This window comes from Chroicocephalus ridibundus, chromosome 4, assembly GCF_963924245.1.
Source record: "Chroicocephalus ridibundus chromosome 4, bChrRid1.1, whole genome shotgun sequence".
In the NCBI taxonomy this organism is placed as follows: Eukaryota; Metazoa; Chordata; class Aves; order Charadriiformes; family Laridae; genus Chroicocephalus; species Chroicocephalus ridibundus.
In genome coordinates, this window is record NC_086287.1 from 38,296,998 (window position 1) to 38,319,523 (window position 22,526).

The 22,526-nt window shown below is 34.4% G+C and overlaps 1 protein-coding gene across 5 annotated transcripts in view; it reads right to left on the minus strand.

Annotated features, from left to right (window-relative positions):
* Positions 1–22,526, minus strand: part of FMN1 (formin 1) — a 208,423-nt gene that overhangs the window by 52,878 nt on the left and 133,019 nt on the right. For all 5 annotated transcript variants that reach the window (XM_063332259.1, XM_063332260.1, XM_063332258.1 and 2 more), the window contains 5 exons: positions 21,662–21,750; positions 16,823–16,952; positions 15,192–15,338; positions 11,598–11,657; positions 9,315–9,435 (listed from right to left, as the gene is read on the minus strand). In XM_063332259.1, the coding sequence (XP_063188329.1) occupies positions 9,315–9,435; positions 11,598–11,657; positions 15,192–15,338; positions 16,823–16,952; positions 21,662–21,750 (547 nt within the window). The remainder of the gene's footprint in view (positions 1–9,314; positions 9,436–11,597; positions 11,658–15,191; positions 15,339–16,822; positions 16,953–21,661; positions 21,751–22,526) is intronic.

The following is a 22,526-nucleotide window of genomic DNA, read 5'->3' on the forward strand; positions in this document are numbered from 1 at the left end:
TGACACTATCCCCCATGAGTTATGCTGTGAAAGCTGTTAAACATCCCCCCCCTCCCTCCCGCCCCACCAGGTCCGTTCAGCGCCTGGCAGGTTATACTGCTAAGCTTGCTATTTTATTTTCTTGTTATAATGCAGCCTTATCTTTGAAAGGAGGATTACTATTTGATAATTCTTTTTTAGAACCCTTACCTTTTCTGTTTCAAAGGGGATTTGAAACCGTACTGCAAAAAAATTCAATGGAGCACTAAATAACCCCAAATTTCTGTACGAGAGGATCCATGATTTTTTACAGTGCAGAAGCCTGTTACACTACTTGGGCCTACATACTCAAATAGGAATCTAATAAACTTCAGATAAAACACATACATTTAAATTATTCAGCAAGTGCTATATAACTTCCTCATGATTTAGCTTGGTTTTGCTTTATCACATTTTTTTACTTGCAAACAACTTTCCAAGTTAAACAAAAAGTTACAGGAGATGCACGATTACCCGTTAGACACTGTTGTGGGATTTGGTTATATGCTTTTGTTATTCCACACAACTTTGATACGTATTTACTGCAGGCATGCACCTAAGAATGTTATCCTTATTACAATCCATTATATCCGTGCCACCTACAGCTCTTGTGCTTATGTATAACCTTGCAAGTAAATGTTTCTTTTCAGACAAATTTTAAATAAATGTGGAGAAGAAGGGAAGAGATTTATCTTGATTCCTTTGGAGTAGAGTGTAAGAAATGTGACCGCTTCTAACTGCAAGCGGTTATGCTGCAACTGACCCAGAAAAGTTTCAGGACAGTATTTTATTTGCATTTTTTGACACACATTGATAATCAGTACACATCTCAATGATGGCAACACACAAAGGTTCAAAGCATTAGCACCCCAGCCAGAGATGGGTTGACTAACACAAAAGCCTTTGAACAAAACAGGGAAATGCCATGAAGTGGGGTGTGAGGTTTTCTGAGACAAAAGTATCTGAGAAAAATACAGAAGGGGATCAAATTGTGGTGGTACTCTATTCTCAAGCTTTATTTTTATTGCTTTAAGTAAGGATCAAGAATTTAATGCAAAAAAGTTTTAGCACACATAAAACTAAATACACCATTCTAACCTATTAATCGTTTGCATAGTTACTGTTCTGCGAAGTTACTTTCAGTTAATTTAGAAGAAGAAATGTGCTTCTATGCACAATTATTTTCGTCACTCATTAATAATTCATTTTTCTTAAAAAAAACATTTCCAAGGATAGAAGCTAATAAGTAAAACTGTAAACAGTCCAATCTTTGTTTGAAATACATTTTCCTTGTGACACACAGAAACAAGTATCTCTTTAGGTGCTTAAGCTCTCACATATAAATGAGAGACAAAACCATTTCAGTGGTAAGTCCTAAACTGAGGAAAGTGAAATAATTGAATTAGCGGCATACAAAACAGCCTCTAAAGTTCACCTGCTCTAACGGAGATCTAATGGAAGCCGAGAGTCAGACATCTCAACAATTCTCACAAATTTGATCAGATATTCTGGCTTTGTCTTTCAGATTTAAGACTTGTGAGGGTTTTTTGTTTATTTCTTTTAAGTTTAACAACATTTCAAATTTCTACAGTAGGTGATGGCATGCAGAGGAACTCTCAGGCCTATATGAGTTCCAAGTAACCCAAAAAGAAAAAAATTTTTCTGCTCCTCGTTTTGTCAAAGCGTGTCAACATTTTATATAAATCATTTAAAAACCTTTCTGTTAAGATTGTTTTCTAAGAATACATTTAACAAAATGAACAAAGATTGCTAGTAAAACTAAATATTTTTCACACCATAGCAACGTATCTGAGACTCTGGTTAATGTATTCTCTCTGAAATGCTAGTTTACATTCAGCGCACCCTTCAGCAGAGAAGCATACTGCAACAGACTGCACAGCACATATAAATGAATATAATGACTGAACCCTCATAATTTTCCAGTCAAGTCTTTGTAAGATTCTTTAAGTGATTCCAGCACACATTATAAGTTTTGGTTTAGTGTCAAGATCCGAACATGCAGACCTCCACACATCATTAAGATCTGTCAGGAGTGTAGAAATGTGCGCTAGTAGAACCCGCTGAGAAATGGGAACATTTCCCTTCTGTCTGAACAGTAAAAAAAATTAATATTTTGAAATTGAAGAGCCTTGTCTGGCTAATTTAGAGGAAGACAAAATTTTTAGGGAGCAATAATAATATTTTTAATCAGATGAGCTAAGATTTTCAGAGTGCTAGGGAAAAAAAAAAGACCTTTCAAACACACAAACACATTATTACTTAGTGTACTGTAGAAGAGAATTGCTGGGCAATGGCTGAAACAGTACGTTTATGAGCTGAAATTGTAGAAGCTGGAGAAGTGATCTCCTGTTTCCCTGTGTACTGCTGGATCTCTGATTTTCTGTGCAAGACAGATCATAAAGTTCCACCTAATTAATTCTTCTACCATGTTTATGGCTTTAGTTCAGCTAGAGCATCCTGCTTAGATTTAAAATCATGTAAATTCATAAACTACCTACAATATTAGCAAGAAGACTTCTTAAAGTGCTAATTAGCCTCACAACTCCTAATTTGTATCCCTCTGTCTGAATTAATGTACTTTCAATCTTTGATCTTTGGCAGTAAATACGTAAGTGACCACCTCAATTCTAGCACAAATCTGCCTTTTCTTTTACTCCCTCAAAGAGGTAAAGCCGATGAGATCCATAAATATGAAGTCACTGTTCCTCCCAATGCTAGTATTACACACCCTCCAAATTACATCATTCATTATCCATCATACACATTGATAGGGACAATATTTCTCCTGTTCCCAGATGTACACTACCTGCTCCCAGATGTATACTACATAGTTATATAACTAATGCTTAACACACACACGCATACATATATTTATTTATTTATCTAAAAGGGCACACGGAAAAGTGCACAGAAAATCATAACTGTGGTATTTCCAAGATTCATTTTAGAATCTTAGCGTTTGCAGCATGATTTTTAACAAGAATTTTCCGAGGATTCTTTAGCCAAAGAAAAAAAATATAAAAGAAAAAATTAACAGCATGCCATTGTTTAACCAACAGAAAGCTTTCTCCCTCGCCTTTGTGCACACATGCAGACATCTGCTTCCACGGAATAAACTCTTCTAAAGCGTCATTGCTTTGCTCCTCTATTATATTTCTGAATCTTATTAAAACCATTCCATACTATTCTCTATTATCACAAACTAGAAAATCTAATGGAATTTGAAGAAATGATCCACTTAGGAAAATTTCCACTTAATGTATTCACATATGAACATTACCAATGCAACACTGTCAAAATGTTAGTTTTATTGTAAAATAGAATCCAGTGCACATATACAAAATGTGTTTTTTAATGCCTGTGTTGTATCTTCGCCAAATCAAAACAAACTGAAATATATCTCATCCTGCTGAGGCAAGAGGCTATTCAAAAAGGGGTCAGAAAACTCTGAGAAGGAAAAGAGTTTTGTTGACTGTTCCTGTACGAAGCTGCCCTTTGCTCTTTTCCTTACACCACTCGGTATTGCCTCAGAATACATCTTTTAAACGTTGGACAGTGCAAAAATATAGCGCTGCTCACTAGCTACAAAACAATGTGCTCCATTTCATCTAATGCCGAAAGAAATAACACATGCACCTATTTGGCTCCTCATGTTCCACCACCCAGTTCAAATTTCTATTTGCCCGCACTTCCAAAATTTTAAGGTGAATTTTAAAATTTAGAAGTATAACTAACATGAAGAAAATCAATGTGACTAGTTCCTGGAAAGTATCATACAACTTCTCTGCTTCTGCTGGGAAAATTTTTCTAGAACATATATGTGACTCAGATGCCTAAATCCCAGTTTTAAATTGACCTAAAACATTTCGTTTTAATTAGACTAAGGCTTCATTTGGCTGCAAATATTTTAGAAAAAAGCCTTTGATACATTTTGAATACTGACCCCTTGTAACGAATAAACAATCACCTCTTATTGAGAAATATCTATTGATCCAATGAATTATTTAGAAAGTTAACACTCAAACTGATACAATAGAATTTTAGAATTTTCATGATGTGATCCAGTAACCTTACTGTCTATAAAGCAAATCAAACAAGAGACAAAACCTGTCAACATTGAAATCATTACTGTATTGATAACTATTGTATCGTGATTATATTAAAACTTGACTCCATTATCTAAGGCCATATTATGTATGAACTAAATATTTAACTATCTGAATAAATAATAACACGTTAAATTAATTTGTCCACTCCTGCTTACGTAGAAATCCAACAAAAGCTGAAAATGTCCCAATTCACTAATTGAAAACATCAATCTCTAGAAAAAAAAAGCGGTTTATTACTGACATTTAATTAATTAGTGACATTTCGTTGCAAAAAAATTCAACTCAGTTTGAAGACTCTGATGGGAACACACACATTTAAGAATTCGAAATTAACTTCTTGTGAATAATAATGATTAAACTTTTCTGCTTTTGTATATTTTCCTATCGGTAAACATATTCCCTTATAAACATTGATAAAAACAGATGTTCAGAATTTTAAAACAGGAAAATCACAGAGTTTTAGTCTTAAGTAAGCATCAACTGATGATTTTTTCTTTCTGCAGCTTCCTCGTCTCTATTTGTAGTGACAGTGGCTACAAGAATCGAGAATAAGTGACCCTTTTCAATTTCTCATTTCTAAATTCGCTTCCATTCTTGTCTTAATTTTGTAACACACATCCGCTTTGCAACATAATGTGGCACAAAGGTCCCTGAAGAGGCACTGAATGAGAGCAATGTAGAGCAACAGTTTAGTTGCAACAGTCTAGTCAGCCATGCTAAGAGACAGGGTTAATTAGCTATGATACTGGTATCAGTAAGGCAACGCCATGCTAGTTGCACCCCGTGCACTGGATCTGTTTCTATGAAAAAGATTATATATATGTATGAATATATATACACACACATTCATATCTGAAAAAGAATACAAATCTTGTCATGCTGCCATTTGGGAATGTTTTTCGTTTCAACTATCTAACAAATAGCTATAGAGAAGATGGAGACAGACTTTTCTCAGAAATGAATCTCTAAAGAAAAAGCAGCAATAGTCACAAGTTGCAGGAGAGGAAATTCTCACAAGGGATAAGGAAAAATATTCAAGACAGTGATTCAGCACTAGAACAGGTGCCCAGAGAGGTGTTGGAATTTCCGTTCTTACATTCAAAACTGAGCTGGCTAAGGCCCTGTTCAACCTGATCTAAATGTGAATATAGTCCTGCCCAAAGGCTTTGGACCACAGGACTTCCAGAGGCACCTTCCAACCAAACAACCCGCATTTCTCTATGATTTGAAGATGCTTGTAATGCTTCTGTTTGAAAAATAACACGAAAACAGCCAATATAACATCATCATTTCTCAACTTTTCATGCATAGTTTTACTTGCTTCCCTTTTATCTTTTTATAAGGGTTATACAATTTTACAAGATGGGTTTGACATAAGCTGAAGTTTTCATGAAGTTCCACTACTTAAATGTGGAAAAGTTGGAGGTAACATACTTATGCAAGATACAAACCTGTCAACAATTAGGTTAAGGGGCCCCCAGTTTGAAACCTCGTCTCCTGGAGTAGTGAAAACCAACTGATTATTATAGGTAGCTGATCCATGAAGTCTTGTTTCTATTCCAGATTAAATTACTTCTTTTCAGTCATGTAGATGTGTGTGTAAACACCTACATATATACTCATATACACTCATTTAAGTTAGTAAAAATTTAAAACGTATATACAGTACTGAAAAATATTAGTATGAAAATGGCAACCAATATCTCTACTGGTGATGATGACAGAAGAGATATTGCAAAAGGTATGTGGATTTTCAATGGGATCAGACTGTTACAATCTCATAGGAAATTTGATTATGAGAAATAAAGGTGTGACTGAATACTTTCAAGAGTGGACCTACCTTGGTTCCCACTTTTAAGCATTCAATAAGTATCTTTGCTCTATCAGTTGTTAAGGTCAAGAATACTAAGAAGTTACAATGAACATATCAGTAAATGATACAAGGAATCTAATATTGCTTCCTTATGACTAATGGAGCAGCATTTTAAAATTTTACAAACTGTATTGCAAAGAAGACCAATGAGTATGACAGATGGAAACAATCTACAGTGCAACTAATTTTGAATTATTAAGATTGTTCAACTTTGGAGAGAAAGAAATAAAAGGTTCATGGTAAAACCTATGCAAGTCTACCATGCTTTGTTAAAGTGGCTTTCTTTCTAAAAATCTCCTTATGATTACATATTTCAAACATTTTGTGCTCATTCCAGAAGAATACCAATCAAGTGCCATTGTCTAGACTAGAAGGGAAATCATGTTTTGTCATAGGGAAAGGAAAAAGCGTAAATCATTGCCCCAGACAAGGAATAAGATATTTTACAATCTGAAAATATTGATGCAAAGCAAAAAGTTTTTTTTCCATAAATATAAACTGGAAAGCTAATACCTGTTAAACGAATAAATGTATCTGCTTATGCTACTGTGTAATATTAGAAAACCTTGGAAATACACTGACCGTACTAACCTCGAGTGAAAACCTGAGCTTACAGAAAACATTTCTTTTTCCTGTGACTTTAAAGTGGAACCAGATTTCAGCCTAAAATTTTTCATCTCACTATTTAATATTGCATTCTTTTGCACTTCTTTCCCCTTAAAAGCCTATATTAAATGCATACTTTTTTTTGTCATTCTTTTTAACCTGAAAACACTTGTGATTACAAAGTTTGTTCTGGAATATGTGTTAAAAACCTGTTGGATTAATGCTGTCCAAAAATTTGTTTGAATTTTTGAGCCAAACTTTAGTCTAATCCTTTTAGACTAAAGTTAGTCTGTCCCTTTAAAGTCTAATCTGAAAGACTTCAAAATAGCAAATTGTATGGAACTCAATCTGTTTATCTGAAAAGGATGAAAGGGTTTGTGCTCCATCTAGATTTGAACTTTTGGTTCCACAGTGTCTAAGTATTTCAAACCAGAGGTTTACACCATTAAGACATGCCACTCATGATAACTCAGTCTTTCCTATGTTAATACCCGTGATAGAAAGATAAATGAATGCCTTGATAAACTAGTAGAAAATATTTTTAAATACTAAAGACAACTATTACGTAAAGCGTCTATCAAAATTGCCATTTCAGGCACAAGAGTTGATATTTATCTTTTTTTTTAATAATCCTGTACAAGTCTCAGAAAAAAAGTAATTCACTAACAGGAACATTAGTTCATTTCCTAACGGCACACAAGAAAACCCCTCTTTCATTTACCACCTTTGTCTCATCCCACTTCCAAGGTAATCTGCTTAAGACTACCTTAGCCAACCAAACTGTGAAACAAATCCAATGTACCCTATAACACAGGCAGCCCCAGTTAATATTGTTCAAATTATTTACATCTGAAGGGCCGCGCCTGTCTGGATAGCTGGGCCTGACGCTTCTCTGGACTTGGTTTCTGCTACTCACATCTGTTTCAGCTTTAGACTTTCACTGGTATTCTGCCAGCAGCCACAACTTTTTAATGGCTACAATAAACTACAGAGACTCATCAAATCTTTGTTGTACGTGTTAAAATTATAACCTCTTCAATTAAAATTTTGATTTAAAAATAAACTACAGCATTATCTGAAGAAAAAAATTTGAAAGGGAATGTTTGAAAGAGATACAGCATTTTTATATGAGTAATTGTTTCTTTGTTTAAATATAAGAGAAACTAATCGCAGGAATGCTTGTTAGAATTCTGCTACATATTTCAAAGTGATAAAATACCAACATCTGAAAACATTTCCACAACCTTTTTTGTTTCAAATCTTTGCTGTCATTAACTTTATATGTTAATTGGTTTGGCTGGGTTTCAAATACACCTTTACAAAGAAGAATTATGAAAAAACCCTCAACATAACACTTTTTCTAGATTTTCTACAAATACCTAAGAAAATTTGTTTTAGAAAATAGAAATTGGTGACTACAAGAAAGCTGCAGTTATTATTTTAAGGTTAAAGTGTTAGCTTTTCCTACGCGCTGTCTGTGTCTTTGCAATGGAGAACAAATAAGATGTGAATGTCCCAGCCTCAATGCAGATCCTGCAAGACTAAGATGCATGACAGCGGGACTACATGTTGAAAAAGTACAAGATCAAACACAGATCATGTTTCTGCACAAACTAGCCCAAAAGAGGGCAGGCCAAGGGGTTTACAGGGCCAAGCGATGAGAGGAGATAGAGCACTCACTTATGCCCGGGTCGAACAAACAACAACTGATACTTTCCTACCACTGTTAACCTTTGAAACTATCCTAAAGATGGCAGTGACCTAATCCAGCAATTTCTAACTGTAAGGATAAATTATTTTGTAATGGTTTTCATTGCCTTACTTTGAAAAAAAATTAAAACCAATCATCTTCTTCAAATCTGATTCTAAAAGGACTCTTCCATTTTGACGCAGAGATGTAAATGTAAACGGAGAAACTTTTATAGGCTTTTATGCAGATTCTCTTCCTAAACTCAATTTTCTACACAAAACTGCTTCAGTAAAAGTAGCAACTTTTCCTTAACAAAAAAGACAGGCTTAAAATATTCAGTCATCATTTGCTGGATTTATTTTAGAAAGTCATATGAAACACAAAATAAAAATGAAACTACTTGGAACACAGAGAGCAACCCTTCCTACTTTATTTCCACTCAGTACCTTGATTGATAGATGAGTTGGGTTTCTGAGCCCCTCTTTATAATAAACATTTTTAAATGTTTATTTTATGTCCCAGGGTGAAAATATTTTGAACTGGAGCTTTCCATTTCCCTTTGCTGTGCCTTGGCAAGCTGTGTTTTATTTCTACATTAATAGTATTCAACTCTTTCTTGTAGCTGTTAAATTGTTGTTATACAAGTACTGAAAAAGTATTTATGTTATGGAACTAACAGATATCTACAGTTAAACACACAGTTCTGGAGAAGCCAGTGGCAAATTCAGACGTAACTAAAGAAATTTTCAGAAAGATTTCTTTAGGGGCCTTTCAAATGTAAAAGGGAGAATTACTTTTCAGCATCTTTACTTTCATTTTTATTAAGAGTTTGAATTTTTTTTTTCTTCCTAATTTATGTGAGTAATTTGTGCCACAGCGTAAAAACTCTAAATGAATCAACACTATAAACCTAATTAGCAATAAGAAAACCTCATAAAGGTCACATTTTAAATGGCACTTTGTTGTTAGCAGAACAAATGTGAAAGTTCCCAGTTACCTTCTAGATCTCTCTTCAGTTTCCTTAAGTCTTTTATTAGGTCTTCAAACTTAACTTGGGAGGCCTGGAAAAAATCCTGTGGTTCTGGTAAAGGAAAAATACTCTTGTCTGTTCCTGCTTCCTAAACAAACAAACAAACAAACAGGCCACTATGAAAACTGAATGCATTTGCAGTGAAATAAATTACTTTTTTTGAAATGTCATCTATGAAACGCTATTAAAAAATGGCAGAGATAATCTATTTTAAATCATTCTTGCTAAAACAACATATATATCATTCAAGATGAAATCCTGACCATTCTGAGTGTTGAAACTTCCTTTTAGATGTTACAAAGCAAACTGTGTTCAATTTAAACTATGAAACAACATTGAGCTCACAACATTTCAGTTCATTTTATATCAATAAAGGTTTAGATAAGGGATTAGAAGTTTCTTAAAAACAGAAACTGTGAATGCCTATTTTAATGCAACAAGTGATCTTATGCCAAAAGTTTGTGGTTTCACTCTCTCCCAATTCATTAAATATACATACACTTTATAAGCATAAATTTAAAACAATATTTATATATTGCCTGAAGTATTTTATACAGATAAAAACATACAGTTGAAGGTCTAGGCGGCTAAACAAATCACATGGGTTAATGTCTGTACGGAACTCCTAAGTATATACCTTATTTTTAGCACAGTAAGAAAAAATTATCAGAAGTAAACCAAAACAAAATGAAAAAAATTTACACGGTTCAAAGCAATATCTCCAGTGGAAATTTAACAAGTATATAAATGGTATTAATATTTTAATATAAATATAATATAAATTGCTGTGTATAAGCATATACTAGTGAGTTTAAAATACTATCTGTGCACAGATTTCAGTCTGTAATAAAGGAAAACTCATAGATTGGAGAACTAACTGTTTTGTGAACAGTGGAAAAATAATTTTATTATTATAAACATAGGAACATTCAGGGGGAAAAAAGTACAGTGGACAACATTTCTACTGTGTCCATTTTTGCCTAAGGAAGAGAAATTATTTTGTTTTACAGAATTCTCTAAAACAAAATTACAGCATAGTAGAAGGTTTGCAGGAATATTAAATATTCAAATAAATTATTAAAAAAGGAGAAAAGACTACATATGTCAATACCCTGAGAACTGAGAAACATTACAGGCTAGAAAAAGTTGTTTTTGTTATGAGGCTTTTTACAAGATGTATACTTAGGTTAAAGTAATGACACTTTATTTCCCTGATCAACAATGAAAAAAAAGAAAAAAAAAGAAAAAACAAAAGTTAAAAAGAAAAAAAAAAGAAGAAAGAAAGTCAATACAGATCTACATATCTGCTAGTTTTTTTATCTCCTCTACAGGTCATCCCCAGGAGATGTTTCAGAGGCTCCTGACATACAGAACCTCCAGTGTTAGAGATCACAGAATCACAGAATGGTTTGGGTTGGAAGGGGGCCCTTTAAATATCATCTAGTCCAACTCCCCTGCCATGGGCAGAGAAATGCCTTCACTTACTTTAGTCTTACTCCTGGAAAAAACACTCATGACTAGTCATCAATTCAACATCCTTACGTAAGAATTAAAAAAAATAGTAAAATTAACTGTATTTGACTAGGCATAGGGCTGTGAAAAATTACACTAGTATTAGATTCAAAGATTTGGTAAGGGTATCTGCTTAATCTCTAAAATATCAATCACATACTTAAAATAAATGAATAGCGATATTGTCGTTTAAAAGACAGTAGTTCAAATTTTCCTCTCAAAAACTTTAGGCACTTATGATATCTATCAAAAAGCCTCATAAATGTAACTCACTCAAAGCAGCAGCCACACCTCTTCCCACATTCTCAACTTCTAACTTCATCCCCATCACCTGACTCGCCTCTCTTAAAATACCAACCTGTCCTTGTGTTCTGTCGTGAGAGAGAAATCACACTTCTGTCTTCCGTTATTACCACATCAGAACCAGATTTACAACGTTACAGTAACCAGGATTTAAGAAGATAGGACTGGAGTGATCACCTGTCCAGTCACAGGCAACTGCCTGCAGTGGTTAGTTCAACCGTTAATGTAAAATTTTCCAAAGCCTTATCATAAAACCTATAGTAAATTTCAGACCTATTGAGGTCCATAACTATTCTAAGAAAGCAAAAGAAATGGATTTTGTTTTTCCATGAGAGCTACCGTGCTCAGATTTTTTGAAAGCTAATACAAACCCTTTTAGAATCTCTTAAAGAAACCTACTTTTGGAGAGGCTGATACAGCAAATGAATCTTTTACCTTGTCACAATGGCGTAGGTAATATATGACGACATAATCCACAAGATTAATACCATTATCCTAGGAAAAAATAAATATATTATTAAAAATGTGTGTGATTCATTACCAGTGTTTCAAGGGAGTGAAAATTTACTCTACTTCAAAATAAATATATTATTATTATTATTTTATATCGCTGTGAGAAATAGGATTCACAGTGTCTTTGGCACTAGCATTACTGACCAAAAAAATCAATCTTTTATAACATAGGCTTGATCATACCACCACAGTACCTAGAGCTTCTTTTGGTTCTAAATATCAGGGAAGAAAATATGCATTGGGAGAAGCTGTCCCCGTATCTTTTTTTAATAATACAAGGCATTAATGAATAAGAGTATTAATTAATATTATTCTTGAATATAATATTAACTAAATATTACAGTCACCTCAGATGCATTAAGGTGAACTGAATTTCTTGATTCCTCTAATCTCATTTCATCTATAATGAAGATCTGAAAGACGCATAGATATTTCTCATATTTTACTCCAGATATAAAACCAGACAGCATGTACCCAGCAAGTATATTTCTTCCCTTGTTGTCTTATAAATAAGAATTTTAATACTAATTTTGTGGAATCACCATTACCATGGTCCTGCATAAAACAACTGTACATAACATGGTTTTATTTTGTTACATGTCAGTGGGTCAGCATAGGCCAGATGAACTAAAGGAAAAGTGTAAAACTGCCACTTATACATTACAGGGTACCGTTTAACAACATAAAAGAATCATGATACAGGGAATTATATTTGGAATGTCTTTGAAGTTTTTTTGGATGTGTTTTCATATTGTATATTGACAGGCATCAGAACAAACATTTGTATGTGAACAATGTCTGACTTCCTGTACAGAGCTGCCTGGCCTATATTAGAGCCTGCAGCACATTATATTTTATTAATGTCATACACCAGCAAAATTCTTAACTGAGCAAGTCACTGCTGTCATGCAGACAAAGCCACTCTGCTTGCATAACAGTTTTAGAAGACATTGGTGGCAGGTCATGTGACAAAAAGGAATGAGGTGACTCATGAACATGTGATTGCCCTTTTAGAGTAAAAGACACCTGTTATTCTATTTTATGTATGCTAACCTATCAAACCTACTACTTTGGTTTAAGAAGTATTTGCAGAAGACAAAGAAGGGATTTTGAAGTGGTGAGCTACATTTTAAAAAAAGTCTCTATATCAAGTAACTTTCTAGGCTCATGTGACAACAAATTACTTTTATGTGAAATAAGAGATATTTAACATTGACTCTACCGTAGCTCCTGGAATTACGCTTACTTAGAAGTAATATTGCTTCCTGGCAATTCCCCAAAAGGGAATAACGGGACACAGGAAAGATAACTCAGTGTTCAAGTATACAAGATCCTGCATTCTTCTTCCTTGCAAATACCATCTACTAATTATCCCTGAGGTTTCATGTCTGCCTGTAGCAGCTGGCCCTTTTGAGTTCTTATGCATTTTGGAGACTAGTCTAAACTAATAATATATTTATTTTGGCTACCAGGAAACAGTAAATACTACAATTTTTTAGCTTGCTTTGCTAAGGAACAAGTCTTATGCAATTATACTGTACATCTGTCACTCCTTTTCATAACATAATTTTGGAACGTGCAAATTCAGTCAAATTGGAAAGTCCCAGGGATAATTAAATTCTTACAAGTTTATGGTTAGATAGAAAGGCGAGACTAAAATTAGTACTTCTACTGAGAAAAGTCAGGGAAAGGTCAGGTTTTTTACATTTTTCTTCATGGCATCTGGCCAACCAATGAACACCTGAGTACTGGGAAACTTGGCCTAGTTCTAGTTTAGCTGCTGCTTGTGGTGTGTCTTATCCATGGAGCAGGACGGGAAGAAAAGTAGTCATAGGGAATAGCTGAACTATTGCAGTGAAGAGGAAAGTAAGAATTAGAATCATAGAATCATTTAGGTTGGAAAAGACCCTTAAGATCAACCGAGTCCAACTGTTAACCTAACACTGCCAATTCCACCACTAAACCATGTTGCTAAGCACCACGTCTACACATCTTTTAAATACCTCTAGGGATGGTGACCCAACCATTTCCCTGGGCCTGTTCCAATGCTTGACAACCCTTTCGGTGAAGAAATTTTTCCTAAGATCCATCCTAAACCTCCCCTGGAACAACTTGAGGCAGTTTCCTGTTGTCCTATCACTTGTTACTTGGGAGCAGAGACTGACCCCCACCTTGCTACAACCTCCTTAATGTAGAGAGCGATAAGGTCTCCCCTCAGCCTCCTTTTCTCCAGGCTGAACAACCCAGTTCCCTCAGCTGCTCCTCATGAGACTTGTGCTCTAGAGCCTTCCCCAGCTTCGTTGCTCTTCTTTAGAAACACTCCAGCACCTCAATGTCTTTAGGAGACAAAGAACTCAAACCCATTGGAAAAACTTTTGTTAATAAAGTTGCTCACCGAACAATTCATTAAACATTTTCTTACACTTTGTTAATGATTATATTCACAAGTAAAACAAAAAGCTCCCTAGAAATACTGCTCTCCTGACATTGCCTGTCTCAAAAACGCATTCCTATGTACATGAAACATAACTGGGAACAAAAGGTTAAAATCTACCTTTCTTATAGTTCAAGACAGCACTTCGCGAAGGAAAAGAGGAAGAACATGAAAGAACGGGGTTTTATTCTCACCCTCCAAATCTGTACCAGTAACAGCAGAAAATACCTCCTATTCTTCGCTGTTTCACATATCCATGTGGTGTCTAAGTAGGCTTGGCAAAGAATGACTTTGAGCAGTGTTTGCATTGCCTACATTATCTAGCACCTCCTCCTCTGCCCTACTTAAATAAGGAACAAAGTAACCTCACCTCAAAAGGTGCCCAGAGTTTGTTCGAGCCTGACTTTGATCCTAGCGTGACTAATCAAAAACGTCCTAGTGATTCTCAATTTTTGACAAAATAATTTACTGCCATCTATGAGCATTTTCTCGTGCATGCCATTCAGAAGTCATGACCTACATCCACTTAACAGCTGATTCAAAAAAAAGTCTGAAAACATCTTATTGGGTCTGACACACCTCTTTGAAGAGGATTAAAATTCTGTATGTTATATATTTATATCCTTTACATAGAATTCCTTAGTGAATATGCTACACTGAACCTTTACTGATATTTTGCTTTTTAAACCTGATTTTTAAAACATTTTTACTCACATAGAGCTACCTTAATTCAAGGGCAAGAAAAAAGAATGGTGACATTTACTGGAGAAGACTTCATCAGTCTGTACGCTCTCACTTGTCTCTAACCTACTGCAATTAAGTCCCTACTAGTAAAAGAGACACACAGAGGTTCTCACACAAGGTAAATATCCTAGTAGTACTGAACAGAAGAAACTCGAGATTATGGAAATATGCACATGTGTGGGAGTGGGAGGTGAAAAGTTGGGAGAAAAACGGTACAAAGTGTCTTGCTCTTTCAAGCAAGAATGCTAAGAAATAAGAAAAGATTAACTTTTGACAGATGATGAAACAAAGAAAGATCATTTGAGAAAAATTATCTTTAATTAAAAATGAATACTTACTCTGCTTTTGACATCCTTTAGTTTGGGGAGTATTTCCAAACCAAAACCATCTGCTTGACCTCGGGTCCTATTCCCACCGTTCATATAATTTCCAAAAGCCAGAATCAAACCTAAAATTTCCTTTACACTGGTCATGTTCAGCAAAGCCTGGAAAATGGATACTGGTCTGTAACTTCCATTGGCACAAAAATTCTAATAGCTCATATAAAAAAAAATATTTTATTTTATTTCTGCTACAGGTTTTGTTTCTTGTGTGTTTTTACCCCTGTAGGGAAAGGAAGCTAAAACTGGTACAAGAGTCAAACATTTAAGAGAAGCATTCATTAGCTTGTATCTGCCGAAGGTACTATGTTTAACTTAATCCGAATAGAGCAAATTATATGGCATCATATACTATGTAGATGACAAACAGATTAATGGAAGATTACTAAACATTCTTACTAGTCTTTAAAAATCTTACAGACAAGGTGGTTTATCATGTGTTTGCATAATGTACAGTTAAATGGAGATGTGATACTTTTGCTGCCACTAGGTTAGACTCAGATTGTCATATTCAGTCTGCTTCTCATTGGTCCTCGTGCTCTGGAAATTCACATTTCTAGATGCATATTTAATGCAGATATACCAGGGCTAAGGACTAAATTACTACACCTCAAAACAGAAAAGAAATCTAGAAACACAGCAGAGAACGAATAAATTATTTTAATTTACGTTAAAGACATCTATCTTGTCAGTCGAGAATCTGAGGCCACGGGCCTAATTCTTAACTATGTAGCCTTACACTAAACATTGGATAAATCAATTGTAGTGTGAGCTCCTCTTAAGTAACCTGAGGGCAATACCACTTCCCCTGTCTCATACAAAACGAAATCCTTATTTACGCCTCCTTTGGAAAGGAAATACTAAGTAACTATTTTTATTGTTAGAATATGCAAAGAAATCCTAAAGTGTAGAGCATGGGTACTTTGTGGTAGCAAAGCTAATCAAAAGCTAATGTTCAAATTAAAAAAAAAAAAAAATTCATTGAATACTGTCCTGGCCAGAATGTTATACCTTTATGTCACTATTTAATTCCTCTTTTAATTCTTATCTTATTCTACTTTTCATGTTTTATTTGTTATAATTTCAAAATCTTGTCTTTAGTCATTCATAGTATAGAAATCTTAGGTAAAGCTTTGTCAAGTACTAAAAATCTGCTGTATCGGTGTTAGCAGATATGTATAGATACCAGGGGAAAGTAATAAGCTAATGAAAGTGATAGGCATCTATTGCTGAGAGCATCAAGAGTGATATGCAAAAAAAAGTAAGTTTGCAAGGCCCTATACTAAGCTAGTCGGATATTTAATTTATATTTTTATGGAGATTATCTATTACTCAATGTGCAAAGTAATAAAAATCTGTCATTCAAATAAAAATACATTTTCCTATGTAGAGCATAGGGCATCACATAAAACACACCTTCCCTCTTTCCTCCTCCTTTTGTTCTTATAAGCAGCTAAGAAAATTGATGTATTTTTATTTTCCTGAAAAGCCAATAACCAGGCTTAAGTTTCATCAGTTACCATAAAAAAAAGAAGCATGAATAGTCTAAAATATATTTATGTTTTTATTTAGCTTTCATTAGGACTTACCTTGGAAACACGAGTTATGATATCAACTTTCCGGTGCACTGATGTTATCCCTTCGGAGAAAACTGACTGGAAGATAATACACTGAGCTCGTTCTGTGAAGTTGGGGATCTGAGATAACTCATATAAAAATCTGTGGGGAAAAAAGAGTATTAATGAATCTTTATATTTCTTACCTGTTGGGTGCATAATGGATCAAAGCTATAGTATCATGAAATATACAAGCAGTCTTTCTTACTTCGAATCATATCTGACAGAATTTATAATTTTTATATTCTTTATGCTCAATGTGTTAAGAAATCCTATTAATATCAAGAAAAAGGCAAGACGTTAATTGTTTTCACATTAATCCATTAAGCAACTATCACAGCTGCTTAGTAATAAATAGAAAATCATAAACCTAGATCATAGGGCAAAAAAGAAAAAAAGAAAAAAAAAAGAAAAGAAAAGAAAAGAGCTAGAGAAGCACTATCTATTTACTGTTTTCTCTCATGTGTTTTTGCTTCCCTTAAAAATGTGCCCAGCAATACGGAACTCAATATATTCTTACAAGGTTATTTCATAATATAAAACGTCTGCCAAGAAATTTCTTCTGATGCTCAGCCGCAATTTTCTTTCACTAATTTGCACCACACTTCCAATTATACAGCAGCACGTTTTATGGTAATGCACCTAGCCTGTATTTAGCTCTTAAATACTTGCAGATTATATCTCTCTTCAGTTACTGTTCAGCAAAGTTACTAACTCTTTATCTGCTCTTTATCTGTCCTCACATATACACTTTCCTCATGACTTTATCCCAGCTTTCTTCCTTTAACTCTTTGGTAAATAAAAATAAATAGAAGAATATTCAACAACTCCCATTCGGATATCACAAAATGAAAGCATCCCAAAGGCATGAGTAATTCCTCCCTTTTCTCTTCTTCAATTTAAAATGTAAGAGCTTGGCTAAATAATACAAGAAGCTTTAGCATTTCTTATAATAACAGGGTTTGCATGATTTGCTTCATGGGTTTTGAGACCAGGATTTCAGTGATACGTGTGCTTTCTTGAAATCCAGAAACAAGCTGTCTTTTGCTCCAATGTCACTTTAGAAAAATTCCTCTCATCTCCTTTCCACAGATATCCTCAGGTCCCCCTTAACACAATGCCATGAAGATTTTTCTACCTCACTGAATGATGGGAAATTCTGTGAACCATTATTAGCTTGAATTCTTATTACATTTATTTTAGTTATATAAACCAATACATCTGATTTCCCCAATTTATTTCTTTTTCATAATAAATAATGTAAGTATCTTCAAATCCACTTTATAAATTTCTCATGGATGCAATGCTTTGCTGAATACATAGCGACTGTCTAAAAAATCAGCAAAATCCACCTGTGGCTGGTGTGAAATACTATGCTTTAATTGGAATATCATTTTTTTCCTTCTTTTTCTTTCTTGCCTGAAGAAAAAAAATCTATTGTGAGAGAAGGATTGGGGAGGCCCGACTTGGCTCTTACACTTAAGCAGTGGGAAAAAAAGAAATGCCAAGCTGGTATTAATAAAAATGCTTCCTATTGGGAATGAATGGTATTGCCAGGAAAAAAGAGGATACTTTGCACTTTGTGTGAGAGAAACAAAAGAAGGAAAAACCCAAACTGCTTCACTTAAGTTCTAACATACATACATTTTAAAAGTTTAAATTTAAAAAGTCAAATGACATATATTCTTGCCTTCCCTTGAAAAGGGAGCTATATCTTACACTGCTGGTCATCAGAATACAACATAATTGTGCTGAGTTAAAAAGACCGTCAGCATAAAAAGAAAATGTCTCCAGATTTTGGAATTCAAAGTATTCAATGTAAATATCCAGACAGAACACTTAAAATTGAAATCTGTCACAAAAATGAATCTTAGTGACTACAAATGTAGTTACTATACACAACAGCATGAATCTGTGGTTATCAAAGATAAACTACCAATTCAGGTGGACAAAACTGTTGGAGAGAAAAGAATATTCTTAGTTCAGTCATTTTTGCAATTTTAGTCTATGAAAAGCATGATTTTGACGTAAAGTAACGATGACATGACTATGACATAGCTTTTTGATGGGTTTCTCATTGGTACACTTCTTATGGTCTAAAGTAAACATAGAGAATTTACTGCTCATCTCTGTGAGGTCCATTTTACTCCTCCGCTGCAGAAACTGTAAATAAAAAATTTACTTGAGAACTCTTTTATCCTACCAGAATCTTGTAGTAAAGTATTTGAGAGTACTTTCAAGCCAGGTGTATTGCCATGTTGTTACTGTAACAGAAAATTCCTCCAGAAGACAAAGAAGGCTGATTCTATGGAGGTAAACTATTTATCAGTTTACATTTATCCACATTTGAAGAATACAAAATTTTAAAATAATTTTTTGGGGGAAAGGGGTATCGAATCTGGCAGGCTTCTAAGTAAGCCAGCAGGATTTAAACTGAAGTCAAAGGAAAGTGGTTTTGAAAGAGAAGCAAATGGTATTATTTGGACAGGAATTATCAATAGCTCACTACTTCCTGAATTCAAACTACATACAAAACAGGAAAGCTCAGCAACACATTTTGCTACTATTTCCTTCATTAGTATTTCTTTCACAGTAGAGAGGACTTCACAGAGATTATATTACAACTAAAAGGGTCTTCTTGAAAACTAGCTAAACCATCTGTATCCTGTGGCCAATTGTGCATATAAATCTTTATCATGTTAATGAATATTAGCATTTTAACAACTATTATCATGAAGCATAATTTATGGGGGTATTGTCATGTTGCTGTCATACTTACAGTTTGTGCCAACAATAGCAAATGTAACATGCCAGCAAAACAAATCAAAATCACATGTGCAGGAGAGCATCAGTGATACCACTAAAACTTTCTATTTGCCTGGTAATCCAAGCATTTTAAAACAGCAAAGATTTCCTTTAAACTTCAGCGAATTCACATCAATATTTCATTGTATGAATGCCTATTGCTAGTATTTGGTACCGCTTGGTAAATGGTTTAGTTTGCACTTCTGTTCTGATCCTCATTAAATAAAATACATGAGTCTTATGCCCTGGAGCAATTTTTAATCACAGATACAAATTTGGCACTTTTCTGTCTTTAGCCTTTTATGGAGTTAATATGCATAGTACAGTTCCAATAAATCTCCAGTTCTGCATTTAGGGTGACTTGGAGCTTGACTTAGACAAGAAAACCAGCAGCACCTGACCTACTGAGTTTCCAGAAAGGACATTATTTTGAAGGTCTAATAAATTTTACATAAGTGCATCATCAGCAAATTGTTCCCCCCTTGAGGCAATATTTTAAAAAGCATTATTTTTCTTAACCTATGTAGGTTAGTAATAGGGTAAAAATGGGATAATTAAGACTTGCAGAGAGAACACAAAGAGTAATAATTGATAAAATCTAGCTTTTGTCTTTCACACTACTATTTCACTCTGAATGATCATGCATAACTCCTTTATTTACAATTCTTTACTTTTAATTATGGAACAATGATAGCATAAATCCAACTTTGTGTTTAATTAAAATCAACCTCTCTCCACTATAATTTACAAAAACAGACAACCTTTTATAACTCTCAAGCTCTACAAGATTCGTATTCTACAGAACACAAAATGCATTAATATTTATTTCACTCAGACATACAGCAAACAGATTGCCAAAATTCAAGTTCTGGAAAACATCAACTAGTCACACAATGTATTCTTATGCTCCAAGTCAATGCAATGAAAGCCATGGATATGGGATGCAAGAACAAGCTTGTATATACACTTTACAGATATTTGTCTTAAGTCTTACTCAAGAATGATAGTCACTCTTCATCAAGAGTGTGATAGCCTCATCTCCCAACGTTAACCTATTCCCTAGTGAACAGTCACAAATGAACATTTAGCTGCCTTGTGTTAGGAAAAAGAAAAAAAAATCTGCTCTTCACCCCTAACATTTTATTGGGAAAAAATGGTATGAAAATGTAATACTTCTGACGTCAACCAATCATATGCTATATCTGCTGTTTCAGTTCTTCCTCCCCCTACCCCTTCTTACACCAAAGACAGCAGAAAACACAAAAACAGACAAGAGTGAAAAGGAAGCAAGATGGCAAAGAGGCCTCAGGGAAGGAAATTGCACAGTGATTAGAAGAGGAGGATGAAGTACAAAGGGAAAAGTAGCAGACGACAAACACCACTGGTAGGCCAAAATCTGAAATTGAATGTACACACTAAAATAAAATTCAGAAATACCATTCTGCTTATGGATTCTTGTGATTTTCACATTGGTCTAAGGTTTATTACAACAGAAGGAGCAACACTTCAGTTTTTCATCCTAACAGTTGTCACAGCCCACCACAGTCACAGGAGATGAACAGCGAAATCAGCCTTATAAATCTTCAGTCAACATGACCAGAGCGTACATTGTGTCTTTGTCACAGGACTCACCAAAACCCTCTCTTTGTGTAGTTCTTTCAAATAATCAATAACCAAAAATCAGTCTGGCCCTGCTTTATGACACATTAATTTAGACCTGAAAGCTCTAAGGGAAGGATAAGTCTTTTACAAATGTCAGAATGGGAACAGAAATTTTTATTAATTCAAGGTTACATATTTTATCAGTTCTGGTGGTCCAAGTTGACATAGTAAAATCTGCCATGTCTGAAAAAAGTTATGTGACAAAGGGAAAGGTTACATCATGCCTTGAAATACACAAAAAAGTTTAAAAACTAGCTACCAAAAATTATGTATCAAGATCCCTTTTAACATATCAGCAAAGGACTATACTATATAATGATAAAATATTACAAAAAATAATCTTACTGTTCCGGTTTATCCAGAAGCTTCAGTTCCTCCTCTTTTGAAGTCTGATAATATTGCTTGATTTTCTCCAGTTCATCCTTTTGTGCTCTCTGAGTGAATTAATATTAAGCAATTAATAAATAATGAATAACAAATTAATAAATTAATAATTGGCCTGTTTGTCTGCCAAGTAACAATTATAGTTTTTATTGGGAAACATTTAGACTACGCAAAAGAATGAGGCATAAAGATCCACGATAAATTCCTTCAGTACCATGCAGTGCCATTTACTACCAATGGCCACAAAGCAGAGCATCCTTGTAGGGCACAGCACTGCAAATACTGCGATAGGATGCTTCGCCCAGTTTAGGTCGGAGAGGTAGCTCTGATATCTCCACAGCCAAGTGTAAATGTATTCTTTCATGCAACTTCAAAGTCACACAGTTCCTGAATGCTATAGACTTAGTCTACTGAGCAACTTGGGTAAGGACAGCAATGCACTAGCCCGAGTTAACTGTTTTAGCCAGTTACATCTTGAATGAAAAAAATTCAGCGTGTTAGGCCAAAATAGGCCTTAGGTAAGGGCAGCATTTTTCAGGCAGTTCAGCAGAGAACACGGCTAGATGTTATGCCTTTTGTTAACACTTCAATCTGATTCCAAAGGCTCTCCACTGTTTTAATTTTCTGACATTTAAGAACTAAGCCAGTAAGAGAAATAACCATCTCAATGGGTATTTTTTTATGTTACTTAGTGTATTACTGTTAAATACCCCAAATATTTTTTTCTATATAATGCCTCTAGTCTAGAACGACAACATAAAACAAAACTTTACTTATTCTGTGTCTGAAATACTATGGTGACTAACCACAGCTTTACCCTAGCTTA